The 17642-nt window shown below is 45.9% G+C and overlaps 1 protein-coding gene across 1 annotated transcript; it reads right to left on the bottom strand.

Moving 5' to 3' along the window:
- Positions 1-703: 703 nt before the first annotated feature.
- On the bottom strand, positions 704-10554 carry PSMD6 (proteasome 26S subunit, non-ATPase 6). Its single transcript, XM_075158699.1, has 8 exons — positions 10331-10554; positions 9508-9713; positions 8796-8941; positions 7494-7713; positions 7277-7385; positions 5907-6075; positions 4512-4589; positions 704-4389 (listed from the first exon to the last, which is right to left on the bottom strand). The coding sequence occupies exons 1-8, from the start codon at positions 10473-10475 to the stop codon at positions 4293-4295; spliced, it is 1170 nt and encodes a 389-aa protein (XP_075014800.1). The 5' UTR covers positions 10476-10554; the 3' UTR covers positions 704-4292.
- Between the last annotated feature and the right edge of the window lie 7088 nt (positions 10555-17642).

The raw sequence follows: 17642 nt of genomic DNA, 5'->3' as shown, positions 1-17642 counted from the left end.
GTCTATCCCATGTAACTCGGAGCTCTGCGGGTTTGGAGTATCCTGGCTCTCCCCGTCCTTTGCTGCGTTAGGCACCGCTGCCGGCCCCTGCAGCACAGGGCCAGGGAGCCCTGCCCTCGGGCAGGGAGCAGAGCTGCCCAGCGCCTTACCGCTTCTCCCAGTGACTCCAGCAGTTCAGTAAAGGGGTTTGTCATGAAAAACGCCTTCTGACCAGGTGCTGGGGTAGAGCCCCATCAACACAGACTTCCCTGAAGTTGACAGTTTCTCTCCTGCCACTGATTGTCTCATAGGAAAATGCTCCTGCTGATACCCAGGAGGAGCCACTTGGTGTGGAGGAGTTTGAGCTCGGTGGTGCGCGCAATGCAAATCCAAATGTCAGAGGTTCTCTATGCTTTTGCGTACATGCGCATATTGTCGGAACCCTTCGCATTTAAAATGGAAGCTGGTGATACGTCCTTCGAACCCGAAGGTGTCAGCCTTCTGGTGGAGACGTGTTGGGCTCAAAGGCTACAACCTGCCTGTGGTGGGAAAACTCCTAAATCCTGGTCCTGCACCTGCAGCTCTGGAGGCAGGGGTGCACAGCTGGCCCGCGGCCCTCGCTGCGTGCAGCCGCGCCGACAGCGAACGGCCCCAGCACCCGTTGCCTTTGAAGCGCTCTGTGGCCGCTGTTACTTATGCCAACTACTGAAACCACCAATACAAGGGCTTGCAATTGGCTTTATTTAAATGCAAATTCCTGTTGGTTCATTATTATCACATTCTGCTGCAACAAATAATCAAACACACGTGGCTTGTAGGATCCACCATGGGACTCTTAATTTGACTGAATGCTTTTCTCAGTGCTTTGGCTCAGAACGGCATTAGCTGCTGGATTTGTTCCTAACAAGCAGCATGGGATCTTTGTCGCGCAAAAGCGGCATATGCTTGTTTTGGGTTTGTTTTTTCTGGCCCACCAAACCTCAGGGGAATCTCAAAAACCTTTTCTGAAGTTGTTCAAACTAACCTGGAGTCAAACTTCATTCCAAAGGACGAAAACTGGCCTGAGAGATGCAGTCAGTCAAAAAGCCTTGTCCAAGCCCATGGGGAATGACTGTAGTTGACACCTGTAGCCAAATCGGTGCAAAAGCTTTCTTCAGCATCAGCAGGGACGCTGCGCTGCTGCTCGGTTTAGCTGCTCTCCAACACAGTGCCGGCAATTTTCTTCGTCCTCCAGAGCAAGGGGAAAGCGTCCCCGTGGTGTGGCTGTGTCTTGAAACCTGTGTCCGATTCTGGCTACCTTGTTGCTAGTATGAAGTCAGCCTTCCAAAGCGACACTGGAGAATGGCATTGGTTCAAGGAACGGCACAAGCTTAAATTACAAGAGAGAATGTACAACTTTGGCATGTGGACTATAAATCCATGGAAAGGTGTCAAGACCGAGGCGTGAACGGGTGTGTCTGGAGTGCCACTCACAATCAGTTAAATAAATGGAAATTATGAGATGAAATAAACCCGAGGTAAAACTAACATCATCACGGGACAGTGAAAGGTAACTTGAAGTTACTTCAGGGTTTAAAGGAAGCAGAAATCCTATTGCTTCTGATTTTGATGTGGAAACTGAAGTAGGCAGTTAAAAATAATAGAATAGAAAAAATTATGCCCTTGATCAGCTCAAGGCCTGACCACCCTGGACCCCTCAGCATTCCCGCTCTTTGGAAAAGACTATGTACCAGATTGCTTTTTCTTTTTTCAGGAGGACAATAAACAGCTGCTCTGGCTATGCTTCATGCATCCAGCTGCGGACTTCCGGAGGCATTGCCTTTCCCTGCAACTGTCCAGAATTTTATCCCACCACCATTTGTCCCGGCCGAGAGGCTGAACTGCTGCTGAAAGCCTTAAAATTGTTCAGGTAGAATTTGCCGCCACTTTCTTGCCAGGCCTTGGCCCAAAAAGCTTTATCAAGAAGCTCTGCAGGTTCCTCCCGGATCCTCCTTCGCAGACACGGGCCGAGATCAGGAAATGAGCAAGGCAAGTCGGGAGCTTTAACGGAGGTCTTTAAAAACTGTCTCTAGCGGAATTGCATTTTTCTAGATTAGATAATGCTGACATCTTGACCAAGATTCGTACTAGAATGAAATTATTGGTGGCACACTGAAAATGAGTTCTCACTTTGCTCTGGTAGGATACGTGCTTCTGTTTTGAACATTCTGGTTTTCCACCTGCCTGCGCAGAGAACGCCCGATGAGGAAATGCTTGGCTCCCACAGGATGATAGTGATGGTTAGAATAAAATAAAAAGTGAAAGCTCTGCAAATATCTTACAGCACACTAAGAATCTTTAGTAATACTTTTATTTTCCTCACAAAGTAGACATTTCCAGGGTTTTTTTTTCTGTTGCTTTTACCTGTACTAAAAGAGCAGCAAGATTTCTCTCGAGTGAATGAAGCCTCCATTAGCCTAGTTTTCTTGAGTAAGTTTCTATTCCCTTCAACTTACAGTTAAAAATATATATGGTAATACATAAGCTGAATGGAAATCCTGAGATTTAGTTTGCGAAGCTTTGATATAGTTAATTAAGGCCAGTTCAATTACAAATATGTTGGAAAGGAAGATTCAGCTGTGTACCAAAAATGAAATCCCTCAATTCAGTGAAGCCTACGGCCCATACCGCCTGTAGTATGGTCTTCTGAAACGCTTAATGTTTGCATGTATGGAAGGTGGAAAAGATGTTACCAAAAGGCAGCCAGAATTAAAGTCTTCCTAGCTAGCTATACTTTATCTGATATGGAACAGATCTAGAAAAACTGAGAGGTACTATTGCAGCCTGAAACGTCTGAATATTGGCCTAAATTTATTAAAACTTTATCTGAAGTGGTATGTGTGTGAACACACAAAATACAGAATCAATAGCTGACCACATGGTAAACAAACTAGGGTTCTCTGTTATTACTCTCACTATTCTAATGAAAGCAAAGATCAGAATTTTCTTCTAATTAGTACTGTCTGAACTTTAAATCTTTAAACTTTAGCTAAATAGCTGCTACTTGGAAAAAACAAAACAGCTTCTAGTAAGTAGTAAAAGAAAACCAAAAATCATTAGGTCGTATTTTGGCTTTCAGGACAGTTCAACAGAGAATATTAATGGACCCTCAACATGACTGCTGAGGACTCTAACCTCGGGCAGGTGGCAGCGATTCAAAGTCGGGAGATCCTCCGTGCTCTCCCAGCAAGAGGAGCAGGCGTGCGAAATGCCACGCTGTCCGAGCTGTTGCACAGCAGCTTCCAAATGTCAGGATCATTCTGTGGGCACATCTACCTGTTGGTGTTACTTCAAGCATTAAAGTCGCAATGAATACAGAGAGTAAATGGATTCTGTTGCTAAGAGCAGTGGCATCAAACAGCTAACAGAACTAAGTCACAGACTTTCTTTGGGAGGAAAAAAGAAACCTCAAGCCAAGCCAAGCAAGCAGGGTAAACAGCTGCTGCCGTAGGCTCTGCTACAGCCAGAAACCATGTGTCATCAGTATGGCAGCAGCCTACTCGAAACATTTACTCCTCAGCAGCTGTGAAGAAAGAAATCATAACCCCCTTCAGTATTTGATCAGTTGTGTCAAACTGCAGTAGTGTCTTCCCCTGTTCCTACCGTCATTTTGGCATCTGCAAATCTAACAGAGGAAGTAATTACAAATGTAATGCTTTGCTAATGTGCTGACTTTCTTTTCAACAGCTAGCAAAAATGTCATTTTAAGGGAGAGGCTACTTCAGTTAAAGATGTTCCCAAAGTCATAGTCCTTACAGTTTTTGTGGTTATATTATTGCTTCACCGCAGTCATTTGTATCCTTATTCCTTCTCCCGTAAGCTGTAATCCTCTTGCAACAAGAGTTCGTTCTGTCTGGACAGTGCGCAAACTAAAATTTTTGGCTACTTTACTATTATTATGCAACGGATTCTTTTCACCTTTGATTCAAATACGGAAGTCTTAAAAAAGCAAGCATAGGATCACCAGTAGTTCTCTCTGTTAACAGATCTTGACCCTGCTTTGCTATTAAATATTGAACACAGTCAAGTAAAGTATACAGTCAAGAACAAAGTATATTACAAGAGATCACCAACTGTATCATACATTTAATAAATGAACTGGGATCCATACACCAAAACAGAACATTGTTTACATAATGAAGTGGAAAGTAAAAACACTACCTCTCTCGCTAGTAATTCTTTTACCTACAGTATACCAAGTTATACAATATATTTATAGGTTACTTCCAAAATGTTTTAAACATCTAAATTTTGCATCCCCTTGCATTAAAAAATTACATATTAATTACTCTGGAAAGTTTCTGAACTCTGTTTAGCAGCAAATCTCCTTTCTTGATGGTTTCTTGGTACTGCCAATTCTTGCTATCAGGCCTAGGAATTGTGAGGGGGAAAAAAAAGGATTTAGAAGTGAGAATGTTTTACACCAAGCCACTTACATTTCTGTAATAAGTGTCATCAAAATGTATAGAATTTAACTGGAATTGTTAGCATACCTGTTAGTTTCTACAATCTCATTTACTTTGTCTATTTTGCAGTGTAATCGCCCAGCTGCAATAAATCTTGAAAGCTCCCTAAGGAAAAAAAAAAAGTTGGTTAAATCTTGTTTCACCAAGGACTTGTAGACTTAGCAGTACTGAACCTGCTACTACAAAACAACATTGTCACCACACTATATTTCTGAAGCAACAGCCTATATATTTTCATAAGGCATCTTATACATCCTCATCTTATTAAAGCTTGGACGTTACACACAAGAATAATCATTCTAGTGATCTGAATACAAAATGTCTTAGTATTTTCTTCTCAGGCCAAAGTTGAGTTAGTGAAATTTATCACTTGGCTTAGTATCAACTACTCTTCAAATTCAAAGGCAGCAGTCGTGTAGTGTACCTATTCGGAATTTATCCTGATGTAAATATCTTCATGCCAGTCAATTAATTAGAAAAGTCTTTTAATAGTTCCCTACTCTCTAGTAGCTCTAAATATGCTGCTTCTTTTTTAATTTTTTTTTTGCTTAATCCACTGGTGGTTTACAGTGCATTACTGATAGTAGAAGAAAATATTCCTGTGATCAAGAGTAAGACAAGTTACAACTAGTAATAAATTACTGGGAAGCATCAGAACTGGTATGACTTTAAAACATTTACCTTCGAATTGAATGGTATTTGGTTTCTTTTGAAACACCTATTAATTCATTTCTGAATATTTCAAGCAGTAACACTGTAAGACTTTTCTATGTTAGAAAATCTGAAACGTCTCTATGCGAGAAGAATGACTCTAGTGAAGGCATTTGAAACAAAGCGTTTCATGTACATAGAGTAAAAGTCTATTTCTCACTTCACGTTAGTTCTCATCATGATTTAAATCCGTTGGTTTTACACTAGAAAAGAATTGCAGATCGAGACCACAGTGTATGTTTGAGTTAAGCGAAAAACATCAGATCCTGCCCATGTACCAGAAAGCAAGCAAAACTAAATACGGAGACTTGTAGGGTACATAAAATGTGCGGATCCCCAAAGTTGTAACAGTCAAGTTTTCGCATAATTGTGAACTAAGTCATCCTCTGAAATCTTAAGTTTCATAGCATATGAAGGTCAATAGATAGAGCAGTATAAAGAACAAAGTTATTAATAAAAAACTAGTTTCTCACACATGTTTAGAGTGAAAGAAAAACTGGAAAAGTTGTCATGAGATATTGCAATCAGATTATTTTCTTTATTGAAACATAAGGTTCACTTAAATTTAGCCAAGCTCTTCCATAGAAACATAACTTGGCATGTTTAGAATCAAAGTAGAACAAAGATTTTTATTCATAATATGATCATTATAAGTAATTGAAAGGTGTAAAGTGAGATCTTTATGAACTTAAAAAAAGCCAGATAACTTACTGATCTATGAATTCTACACTGACTCCAAATGCTTCTGCCATGTATCCTAATGTCAATGACCGGTAAGACTCTAGGAGCTGGCTATATGCATGAATTCTCATTTCCCGTACATAGTATCGATAATGAGGTGCAAACAGCCAATCTTTTTTCATCTCTTGCTCTACAATGGCTGAAAAGAAAGAAAAAAAAAAAAAAGAAAGAAAATGAGTCAGTAATCTCTAAGAAATGTAACATATCAGTTATGTCAATAAAACACATAACACCAGTTAATAAGTAATCAGTGTGAACATAACTATATTGTACTCTTGCATACTTCAGGATATGAAAGGTATTCTACACTGAAGAGAAGTAAATTCGTATAACCTGTATCAGTCATAGAACCAGAAGCAGTTAATAACTTGGAAGCAATATTGTGGCAAAGCTAATGACCCTGTTTGTCAGCAGAGAATACTTCTTTCGGGGTGTGAGCCAGTCTCCCCTCTATGCAGGGGGACCACCTCACTGAAGGCAAGCGCGGGGATCAGCTGTCACACAGGAGCAATGCGGTGCTGGAAACAAGCAGTACTTGGTACGTAACTACCTGAAGAAACGCTGTTACCCAAAGCTGGATAAGGAAATAAGATTAACTTCTGGTACGAGCTCTTAAATTACTTACAAGCATTTCCAGGCACTAAAGTGACTTTTTCTCCTGACAGTTTTAGTTCTCAGCTAGTGATAAGGCCAGCAACAGAAAAATGTTGCCTTTAGCTCTTAATCTCATCAGGCCTAGTCTTCCACAAAATAAAAGGTTCTTTTTTGCTTTTTCTAAATATCTTATTTTCTTGTATTCTAAATCTCACAGAAGGAAAACAAGCAGTCTGAGAACTGGCAAGACTGAGAGTTTTCTGAAAAGGTTTTCCTCAGCGTCACCCTTTTACAAACCAGAGCAGAAAGCCAATAGTAACAACAACAAAAAGTTTCCATGTAATCTCTTTTACAGTTCAAGATTTCAGGGCCTTTAGACTACACGTCCTATAACTTCTTTCAAAGATAAAACCTTTCAAAGCTTTCTTGTCTGACCTGGCTCTTCAGGTGAGACAGTGCTCCATAGCCATTTGAAAATGCTTTTCCACCTAATCAGATGGGACCTTTCAAAAAGCTCACTGTATGCAACGGTTTGTTTGTTGGTTTTAAAAATCAAACAGCAGCAAATTTTAGGTCACTGTGTAAACAACAACAAAAAAAACCCCACAAAACACCCCCTCTATTTTTTTTTTCTGCATAAAGTAGCTCTAGTTCTAGACTGTAGCTACTCCACAAAAGTTGTGCACGATCTGAAACAAATAATTGAAGCACCTGAAATAGTTTTGTAGGAAAGAACACAGCCTTACCTAATGACTGGAAAAAGGCTGCGTAACGGCATTCATAAAGAGAAAAGAGATACTGTCGAACAGCTGGCAAACTGTGTAACACTTCCAGAATCTCTGCTCCTTTAATAACCTGAAAGCAAACAAACGTGTTTAAATACCATCACTTTCAACCTGGAGATAAACAGGTTAAAGAAAGGCTGTGTCTGTTTGAACCAGTGTTTTCATCTGCTTTCCTTACCTTTTCCCTAAGGTCAGGCCTGTCTAACGCAATCATGCTGACATAGACCGTGTACGTTACAAATGTTTTGTAATCCATAAGTTCATAGGATGTAAACGTCGAAACTGTATCAAGGAAGAGCTCTGCTGCTTGTTTGAAATCTCGAATAGCTACACAGTAAAGGCCCTGGTACACTTTGAGACGGTTTCTCCTGTCCCAGTCTCCTCCTTCTTCTATTAGACTTAAAACAGAAGAAAAAGAAATATTTACTTATGTAACTGTATTATGTAATAAGTTATATGAAACAAGTACAGTAAATCAACCGATACCACGTGATTAGAGAACAAATAACTTGTTTTATGTTACAGCTTGTTGAAACAGTCCAGGCTTTGTACACCTGTCAGGGGTAGGAAAGGGACAGGAGAGGCCAGATGCTTTTTGCACAGTGCAAGTTTCAACTGAAAGGGAAAGTTTATAACCTCTAAAGTTGTGACAACAGTCACAACAGTCTTTTGAGATGTGCACGCAAATATTACTGCCAACCTGGGCTGTGGCAACATATTCCCACTGCCTCTGCTGCTAAAATCAAAGCCATCCAACTAGCACCACAGAAAAAAATTAAAAGTTGCCGCTTTTCAAGAATCATATGAACACAAAATTGATGTGGCTTTAAGCAGGACCACAGGCGAGACAAAGTCTGCTAAGAAGGCAACACACAAAATCATTGCCCAAGGAACATGATAACTGGGAAGACCCTCTGCCTTGGTGTCTCATAGCACCAGCAAAGAGACTGGAAACCGCAGCTTGCTACCAGAACCACTGAAGTTCAAAATGTTGGGAGCAGGGAGGCGCTGAAGCTAGCAGTGGAAACAAGGGAAGGACAGCTGCACCAACGCACACGGTGCTGACACTGGGCTCTTGCTTCTAGGAGACAAGCTGGCACTTCATAGAGCCAGCTGGGTGGCACTGGCAGCAGCTGGATTCAGCTGGCAGTCGTACAATCTAATCACACCCGACGTTATTTGTCTTCCAACAGCTACAGAGCAGAGAAGTGGGAGCGGAGAGTGGGCTACGAATTAAAATTAAGTCAACTGCTAGAAAATAGCTGACATAAAATATTAACCTTTCTTTTCTCTTCCCCCCTCATAAAAAAAATCCAGGAACAGGAAGCTCTCTAGTACAAGGTAACACCCACCCATCACTGTGACTCTGTCTCGCAACCAGTCTTAGTCATTTCTTGACAGCAAGGTAGTTATCTTCCATTTCCTTTGTTACAGTTTGTCTCGAAAGTGCTTTAGCGCACTCCAACAACCCAAGCGGTACCTTTTTGCCTTTTCAATGTTCCGTGTGATGAGGTCGTTATCCATGTAAAACAAGCCAATCCTTAGAAGATAGAACACGATATCCAGACGATGTCCCAGTGCCACAGTTTTGTCATAAGTCTTGCGGAACGCAGTCAGAGCTCCCTCCTAGCAAGACAGTATTTTCTACTATAAGAATGTTAAAAGCACTTCGAATATTTACAAAATGTCTGTCGTAAGTACACGCATCATCTTCCGGTGATAATTGTGACTTTGTTAGTTTCCCACAGAACTTTAACATTGTGCATGCTGAATAATTTTAAAGAATCAAAGTTTAAATTGAGTTAAAAGAGCCAATCCTCATATATCTCTTAAATCTAAGGACTATGAAAACCTATTCTATAACTTGAAATTAAGTTGCACTATGTAAATAGCTTAGAAAAGTCTAAAGACACAGGGAAAAATAACATCTGCAAATAGAAAACAACTTTTTTCCTTTTCAAGAAAAAAATGTTTTCTTTTAAGGCCTGCTTGGGTTTTTTTCTAGGTAATTTAAATTTCGGTAACACCCTCCCCTATCTCTCACCCACGTCTGAGTTGTGCCATAGAGAAAACGCACTGTAAGTCACGCAGCTTCCTCCCTATGAACAGCGCTCACTGGAACCGGCCTAGCTAAGAGGATTACGATGCAGTGTTTTTAGTATGAATCCATAAAGCCTCTGCCACGAACCAACCTTGTCCCCAATCCTGCACAGGTACTCAGCTTTGGCCATCATTGCATCTCGGATTTCACTCTCCCCCAAGATCTTTTCTGCATCTTCTAATTCGTTGTCGAGACGTTTCAATTCTTCCTCGTTAGCTTTCTTCATTTTGTTCAACAGATCCATGTCTATCTGCCATTCAAGAGACTTGCAGAGTGCTTCATAATAGGGAGCCATATCTGAAAGAAAAGCAGGAAGGTTTCTGCTATTAATTGCTGCAACAAGTGTGTGTGTGTTTCTGGAACAGAGCACTGAAGGACAATACAACTGATCGTCAATGCCAGCTACATCCTTTCTACAGTCAGGTACCTATTAAATCCAGACATTACAGAGCCAGTGTTCCAGCAGGCCTTGCCTGTCACGCGTCTTTTTGCTGATTCTACTACCGTTGCTCTCTTTGCACTTCTCCCACTCGCACTTTCCTTACTATTTATCTGACCCTGCGCACAGCGGACCCCAGTGCTCAACTCCTGCCTTTTAAAACACCGGCACGATGCTAACAGCAGCCAAAGCTGATATGTCCAAACCCCCACTTCCCCCTCCCCGTCGCTCTCGGACTGCCCATGCCCCAGGGGCTGACCGGTGCCCTCCAGCTGGGAAACCTGTACACCCACACCCCCCCCCACCAGACCGCCCCTGGGATAAATGAACAGACAGTCAGACCGGCTCCCTGCCTCCGCACGCAGGCCTCTGGACAGACAGACAGAGCCGCCCCAGCTCCACGGGGGAAGGGGGAGGCTCCCCCACAGGGCCGGACAGAGCCCCCCCCCCCCCCCCCGCACCAGGCCGCACTCACTGTGGAGCCGCACGGCCGCCATCAGCTCGTCGCGCGCGGCGGGGTCGGGCGCGCGGGGCCGGAGGCTGAGGAGGAAGCGGAGCTGGGCGATGCGGAGGTCGGGGTTCTTGGGCAGCCCCTCCTCCTCCAGGTTCTCCAGCGGCATGGCGGCGGGACGGGACGGGGCAGCTCGGCGGCGGGCAGGCGGCGGCGCGGCCCAGTGACTCAGCCGCGACGGGCGGAAACGGCGGCGCGCTTCCGCCTCGCAGCGCCCCCTGTCGTCCCGGAGGTCTGAGAGTGCTGGGGGGGTGCGCGCATGCGCGGGGCGGTGCCTGCGAGTCTGCGCAAGGGGCGGAGAGGGGGTGTGCGCTGTGAGAGAGCGCATGCGCAGTGCGGTCCATAGGTGGGCGCGCGCAGGCTGTAGGGCTGCAACAGCTATAGGTGCTTGGGCAGCCTGCGGGCTCTAGGGGTGGGCATGCACCATGCAGGGTGCTGAGGCTGTGCACGCAGTGCAGAGTAGAGGGGCTGAGCAGGCACAGGCTGTAGGGGCTGCAGGCGCATAGTGCGAGCTATAGGCGCTGGGCGTGCACGGGCTGTAGGCGCATAGTGCGAGCTATAGGGGCTGGCCGTGCCCGCACTGTAGGGGCTGCAGGCGCCCAGTGCGAGCTATAGGGGCTGGCCATGCCCGCACTGTAGGGGCTGCAGGCGCCCAGTGCGAGCTGTAGGCGCTGGGCGTGCACGGGCTGTAGGCGCATAGTGCGAGCTATAGGGGCTGCCCGTGCCCGCACTGTAAGGGCTGCAGGCGCCCAGTGTAAGCTATAGGCGCTGGCCGTGCGCGGGCTGTAGGGGCTGCAGGCGCCGAGTGTGAGCTATAGGGACTGGCCGTGCCCGGGCTGTAGGGCTGCAAACGCACGGGCTGTAGGGGGTGCATAACAGCTGTGCTGGCTATAGGGGCCGTGGACGCGCGATCCACAGGGGGTGCAAATGCACAGCGCGCTGTCCCCCGCTCCCTCGGGCGGGCGGGGGCGCAGCTCCCGAGCGCTCCGGTGCCCGCACCGAGCGCCCGGCGGGGGTGGCGCTTGCCCTCGGCTCCGGCGTGGCTTGCTCAGCTGCTTTAAAACGGCTTTTCGGGTGTTTGGTGCTTTGAGCACAAGGAGGGGAGAGGTATTTAGGAGAGGTACTTAAAAGGGATCTCAGCTTTTGCTGTGGAAAAAAAAAAAAAAAGGTTTGTAGCCGTCGTAGTTGGCAGAAAAAAGCTTGCCTGTGTTGCCCAAAAGCATGGCTATGGGTCAAAAAGGCAAATAAAAGGGGCTTTTAAAAACCCGTGTGTTGATTATATCTCATGCTGGGGGGGCGGTGTCAATTCTGACCCGCATTCTCGTGCTTTTCAATTAGCTTTTCTTAACTCTCTTTATTAAATATCTTTCCTTTTATCTTTTCTGACCTTGTGCAACACGCGCTGCTGGTACCAAGGGCTGGAGCATGTTCCTGGCAAGTGGCCTCTCCCACGGCGCTGGTGAGCCGAGACGCACCCGTGGGCAGGTGGCAGCGGGGATGGGTGGCCCCCGTACGTCACCCCACCCCATCACCCTGGTCCTGCCCCGCTCCTCCTGCCCGCATGTCGTCTGTGCCAACGGACGGGCTCCCAGCTGGGCTTCTCCGGACTTCTGGGTTTTAAATTATGTCCTTTGCTGGAATTGGGTTTTAAACACAACGCTTTTTGCTGGTGCCTCTATACTGGGGTTGGTTTTTTTGTCCAAGCCATGGGAGAAACTGTTCCCTCAACAGTTTTACACAGTGTATTCATAAGATTGGCTTCTTCATATCGGGTGTGAATTATTTAGAAGCTTGCTGGAAGGAACTGTTGTCTGCTGCATTTTTTATAAGTGCTAATGTTTGTTATGTTGGTTCTGTTTTTTTTTTTTTCTTCGTTTAAGTAATTGACTTCTAGTTCTAGTGATTTAGAATAAAATAAAGGAGAATCTGTGTTTTAAGTTGGGTAGCTCCTTTGTTTCTTTACGAGCAGTTTGGTTTTTTTGTCTTCTGTTTCTTTTTTTTTTGAGTTGCAATCTCTTTTGTATTGATTGTGCAATAAGGAATTGCTTTGATGCTTTGGAGAGAGCTGCACGTTGATCTTTTTGCAGCACTATTTATGTTATTTGCCTGTTGACCTTTGCGTTTGCTCAGAGACGTATTAGATTTTTTTTTATGACAGACACTTGTAGGGCTCTTGCATATTTTTCTTTTGAATCTTGTCCCCAGCTACATTTCTTGGGCAGTGTGCTCCGGCGCTGCGGTATGCTGTTTATTCTTAGTGTGCCTTGTTTAGGAAGAAAAGGACGGTTGTTTTTTTTCTGCTAAGTAAGGCTGATGTTTCATACGCTCAGGCACCGCACACACGGGTGAGCGTTACTCACGTGAGCAGCCGAGCTGGGATTAGCTCACAAATAATGAAGAAGAAAAAAACATTGAATCAGCTCCAACGTCCAGTTATTGCAGCCGGTCTCTCCAGCGCTGGGTGGAAGGTGGAAAGTATGTGCAGCTCCTTTGTAAGCAGATAACCTGGCTGTCACCTTAGCTCTTCTCCTAATCCCTAATAAAGATTGGTTTGCAACCACAGCTGGAGGTCTGCCTCTCCTCCAAAATTCACATCATTCGTAACTATTATAGCTCTGGCTATCCTTACTGTCCGTAGAAATACCCACGCCCTGGTAGTGTCGCTGCGTTTTTGGCATCCGAGGTTCACTGTGGCAGTAAAAGCCACAGTTTCGTTATGTGCTGTGGGAGAAAAAGTTCTTCACTTTCCCTTTTCTGGATTTGCCACTTTTCAGTTGGCCCTAAAATAAGTTGCTAGGTGTGAGAAGAGTAAGGGAGCCGAGTTTTAATTTTCCTGAGTTTAGTTATTGCTAAAATGTTGTGTTTTGTTTTGTAACCATATGAAATACTAGTTAATTAAAAATCCCCAGTATTTATTGTCTGTAAATATTTGCCCACATTTTCATATTTATGTATATTTAAAAAATAACTGGGAACAAGGGAGCTGGCTACATGCACGTGACGTTCCCTGCTAAATGAAAGGAAATTCAGAGAGAATATTTATATCTTAAATACTTATATAAAGAAATAAGGCCTTGTGGTGATCGTAATTCTCATGTGGCCTTACAGCATTCAAAAAGATCCAAATGAATAAATACTTTTTTTTCCCCCAGGATGGACCTCAGCTGATTGCTTCCTTCCTTGCAAGATGCAGCCTGAGCCCTGTGGTGGCTCCTAGTAACTCTAATGGTGCTCTGTTGCTTGAAGAGCGACGATGCGGATGTGCTGCAGGTTGTTTGAATGGCGTAATACACCCTGGTTATCCAGCTGAGAGTAGGATCCAGCCCCTTTTGCAGCTGGCAGGAGCTCCTCAGCACCTCCCTACGACTCTGCACCCGCAAAGCACTAATCCTGTCCTCCTTCCTGCTCGCACTAACCCCAGGAGTGGCTGCGGTGGCATTTAGGGCATCCAAGCAGGTCTCCTCTGCCTGATGGTGATTTTGGAACAGGACAGCTTTTTCAGCACCTGTGGCCATGCAGTCAAACTTAAAAATAGCAAAATATAGTGGTATTTGCTGTTGCCTTGGTCTCCAGTCCTGCCTGTTGTGCGGCTGATGGCTGCACTCCTCTCACAGGGAGCGGAGATCTCCCATCTGCTCGTTAAATCAAGGGGTATCACAACTCTCCGGTGTCTGACAGGTACAGGCAGGTTGACTGTTCCCCCCCATGGCCGAGGGCTCCCTTTCCCAGGGGTTTTGGAGGAGGATGCAGACCCGGCGCTCCCCTGGCGCATCACGTGCTGGGAGGACCAGCAGCAGATGGGTCGGTCTGGACTGGGCGTGCCGGGCGTGGGGAGCGGGGTCAGGGCTCGGCACGGTCCTGCAGACTCTCCAGTGACCCGTTACCTGGTACCTCTGTCGCCTACAGCCCGGACGGGCAGCCCCCCCAGGGGTGCTCGTGCACACAGGGAGGTTCGGTTGCTCCTTGCAGTTCCCGGGTGCACACATCCTGCGTGGTCAGTACCCCCGACAGTTGCAGGTGATCACCGGCACTCCAACTAACGCCACCCTCCCTTTTCTCATTTTTGCAGACGTGCGAGGCCGCAGACAGAGCTGGAAGCGCAAATCCAGATTTCCAGCCCTCTGCCTTCCCCTGTAATGGCTGTTACTAAATGCTACCCGGAGCGCGGCGGCTCCCTGTGCCCCGCTGTGAGGTTGCTCCTTGTTGTGTCCTGGCCAGCCCTTCGCCCTCGGAGCCGTGCCCAGGCCACCCCGATGCCCAGCGAGGCACATGGGCTGCAGCGTGTCCGACTGCAGCTGAGCAGCCACAAGGTGACAGTGTTTCAGAGCAATAACTGCGCCGCGTCTCTACCTTCTGGGTGTTTGATTTGCTGGGCTTCTTTTTTTGCCCCCAGCGTGCAAAGTGAAGCTCTGCTCTCGCTAAACGCTAACCGAAAGCTTTGGGGACCGCCAGCCTTCTGCAGGGGCACAGCTGGGACAGACCACCCGAAACCTGCCGTGTCCCCTCCCCAGCCACCGCCTGGTGCCCAGGCTCCTGCGCCTGGCTGGCTGCTGACTTGCTGCTTGCGGGGAGCCACTCGTTACGGCAGTGTCAGGACACGAGCGTTTTGCTTGCAAGTGCCATCGATGGAGCCGGGGACCCCTGTCACTGCTCCCTCCAGCCCCGCTGGGTGCGAGGGCTCCTCTCTCCCCGCCTGCAAAGGGAGAAGCTCACATCACCTCAGGGTAGACGGCACTTGCCAGCAGCAGGTCACAGAAGTGCTCTGCTTTCCTCTCCAAGGAGGTCCTGTGGCACTACCTGGCTCTCCTGGGCTTCAGAGGCAGGGACCACGCCGGCACCGTGAGCATCCTCTGCCAGCAGATCAGGATCCGCAGCAGGGCCCGGGATTGGACCCAAGTGTTGCTGAATGGCTTTAATTCCCATCGCGGAAGGCGTGAAGTGTCCTGGGAGCTGGTTGGTGTGTCTGTGCTCTAACGAAGAGCTCTTTGTGCACAACCATCACACCGCGAGCTGCAGGCTCACCGCGGTAATACCAATTACCCTTTCTTACCTTGCCATCTTACCGTGATCCTCAGGCATCTTCAAGGCTGATGCATTTGTTTCATTTGCAGGGCTGTTTTAACTTAACTTTGGAAAAGATGGCATCTTGAGTCACGTCTGGCGTCATTCTTCATCCTTGAGTAGTGGAAGTGTTGACAGCAACACTCACATCTGCCCTAGAGCTGCCACAGGTGTTAGGCATTGATTTCTTCCGAATAAGCTCCTAGAAGTTATCTGTTATCATAAGTAATTATTGTTGGCATAGGTATGGCTCTCATCTCTGCAAGGCTGGTTCTCGGAAATTATGGTCTGTATTAGCAAGGAGTGAAAGGCACAGGGTCAAGCCCTCCGCCAGCGCAGCTCCGCTGGCCAGCTGGCATTAGACAAGTCCTGGCACAAGTGTAAGGACAATTAGAAAATGCCCTTGGAGTGGGATTTCTGCATCTCTTGACCTCCCTGATATTGTTTTGTCACCCTCTCCATATTGCTAATTGCATCTGATCAGCCAGGTATCTGTTTCACAGATAGTGTCTTTTATTTATTTGGTTAGTTTCTTTTACTTATTTTATTTTATTTTTTTTATTTATTTAATTTTATTTATTTATTTTCAATTCAATAAATCCTTCCCCACTGTGCATCGGGATGCTCTGAAGGACATTTCACATAGTCCCCAAATTAAAGTCTGTTAATCGGGGTGTTCCAACAAACAGCCATGTTAGGGGGAGTTTATTACCCTGGGAAGACAGGATGAAACAGCATCATTAATTCAAGATCTGAAAAGCTATTAATATCTAATGGCCATGAGAAATCAAACTGGCAGGTAGGGATGGGGCGGCGGGGGAGCCTCCTCCTTCGCCCCGTACCTGCGGCAGCCCTGGGTGCAGGGGAGGGTGATGGCACGCTGCTGCCTGAGGCTGGGTTTATTTAATGCTGCTGCTTCAGGAAATCTTGGGGGGAAAGCTCTTTTTGAACAGGTGAGAACCCACTTTATTTGGTGCCATGAAAACATACGGGAAGAGACAGCTCTGGGTGAAATGGCTGTAATGAGAAGTGGGAGAGAGCGCTGCTGGCACGGGGAAGTGAAATTCTGTGCCGTGTCTGTCCCATCATCAAACCAAGAGACGCTGAAAAGATGTTTGTAGAGGTGCATAAATATACACATACACAAATGATTTCTGCTTGAGCCTTTTATTTTAGGTCCTGTATTCCAGTCCCCCTGCTTTTCATGCAGACTGGTCGATGCAGATGTTGAATGGCCTGTATGAAATGGGAGCCTGCGAGCCTGAATTTCAACATGAGGTCTATTTACTGCATCTTTTCTTCTAAGTACAGATTCTCTTTCAGAAAATTGATACTCTAGACCAACCCGCTGGTGCATTTGTTTCATACACAGCAGCAGCACCCAGGACATAACCGGTGTTTCCCATGACAAGCGGTGTGAACATTGTCACAGGCTGCTGCTGGACCTGGCCCTTGCTTCCCCACATGGAGCACAAATATTGATACCTCCTGAGACTGTGATGTGACAGCTTTGGGGGGTACCATTCGCGGGGGAAGGTCTGCTGCTTTTTAAGGTATCCTATTGCACGTAGAAATCCACAAATCTTTATTAAGATTTGGCAGCTCCAGCTGTGTGTCTGTATCTGCCTTTGTTTTTTAGGTAATTTGTGCTGTACACTTTCACCACATGATTGCTCTTATTGTATGCGGTTCCTTCTGTTGGGCATTTCTCTGTTGACTGTGATTACTACCACATCAACTGAAAATGCTCCTGTACTGTATAATTAACTTTATCTGCTTTGCTACAATGCCTCTCACTGGTAATTACACACACTTCAGCTCTTTCACTACGTTTCTAAGACTTTAAGAAGTGCTGATTACTCTTGCCCAGTCTCTGTCCAAACCGGAGGGTTTTTACATGTCTCCAATTATATCTTTTTCCTTGCAACAGCCCCCCCTGTAATCTGGGTATTGATTATAGTACATATAATGTGATCTTTAAATAAACCATCTGTTTGGAATTCATTGGGGTTTACATGTGCTGGTAGCAAAAAGCTTATTTAAATCCTCAGGTTGTTGGCTGGTGAGTGTGATAGCTATCAGTTTACTGAGGTAATTTGAAATGGAGAGCAAGGATTTTGAAATCTTTCAGTCCTCTGGGGAGTTACTCCATTTTCCTCTTCCTTAGCTCAGCCTTGTCAGCCTTCCCTGTGGTGCCTTAGTGACTTTTGTCCTT

The sequence above is a fragment of the Calonectris borealis genome, chromosome 10 (genome assembly GCF_964195595.1).
Source record: "Calonectris borealis chromosome 10, bCalBor7.hap1.2, whole genome shotgun sequence".
Lineage (NCBI taxonomy): Eukaryota > Metazoa > Chordata > Aves > Procellariiformes > Procellariidae > Calonectris > Calonectris borealis.
The sequence above is the reverse complement of the archived record's forward strand: the minus strand, read 5'-3'. Positions and strand labels throughout refer to the sequence as shown.

Bases quoted from the DNA above. Each gene is read 5' to 3' on its own strand.
- PSMD6 (XM_075158699.1), bottom strand. From the start codon at position 10,475: ATGCCGCTGGAGAACCTGGAGGAGGAGGGGCTGCCCAAGAACCCCGAC. The intron at 7,386-7,493 runs GTAAGGAAAGCA...GTTTGCTTTCAG, and splicing joins GGCCTGACCTTAGGGAAAAG to GTTATTAAAGGAGCAGAGAT. The intron at 4,390-4,511 runs GTATGCTAACAA...CACAATTCCTAG, and splicing joins GAGATTGTAGAAACTAACAG to GCCTGATAGCAAGAATTGGC.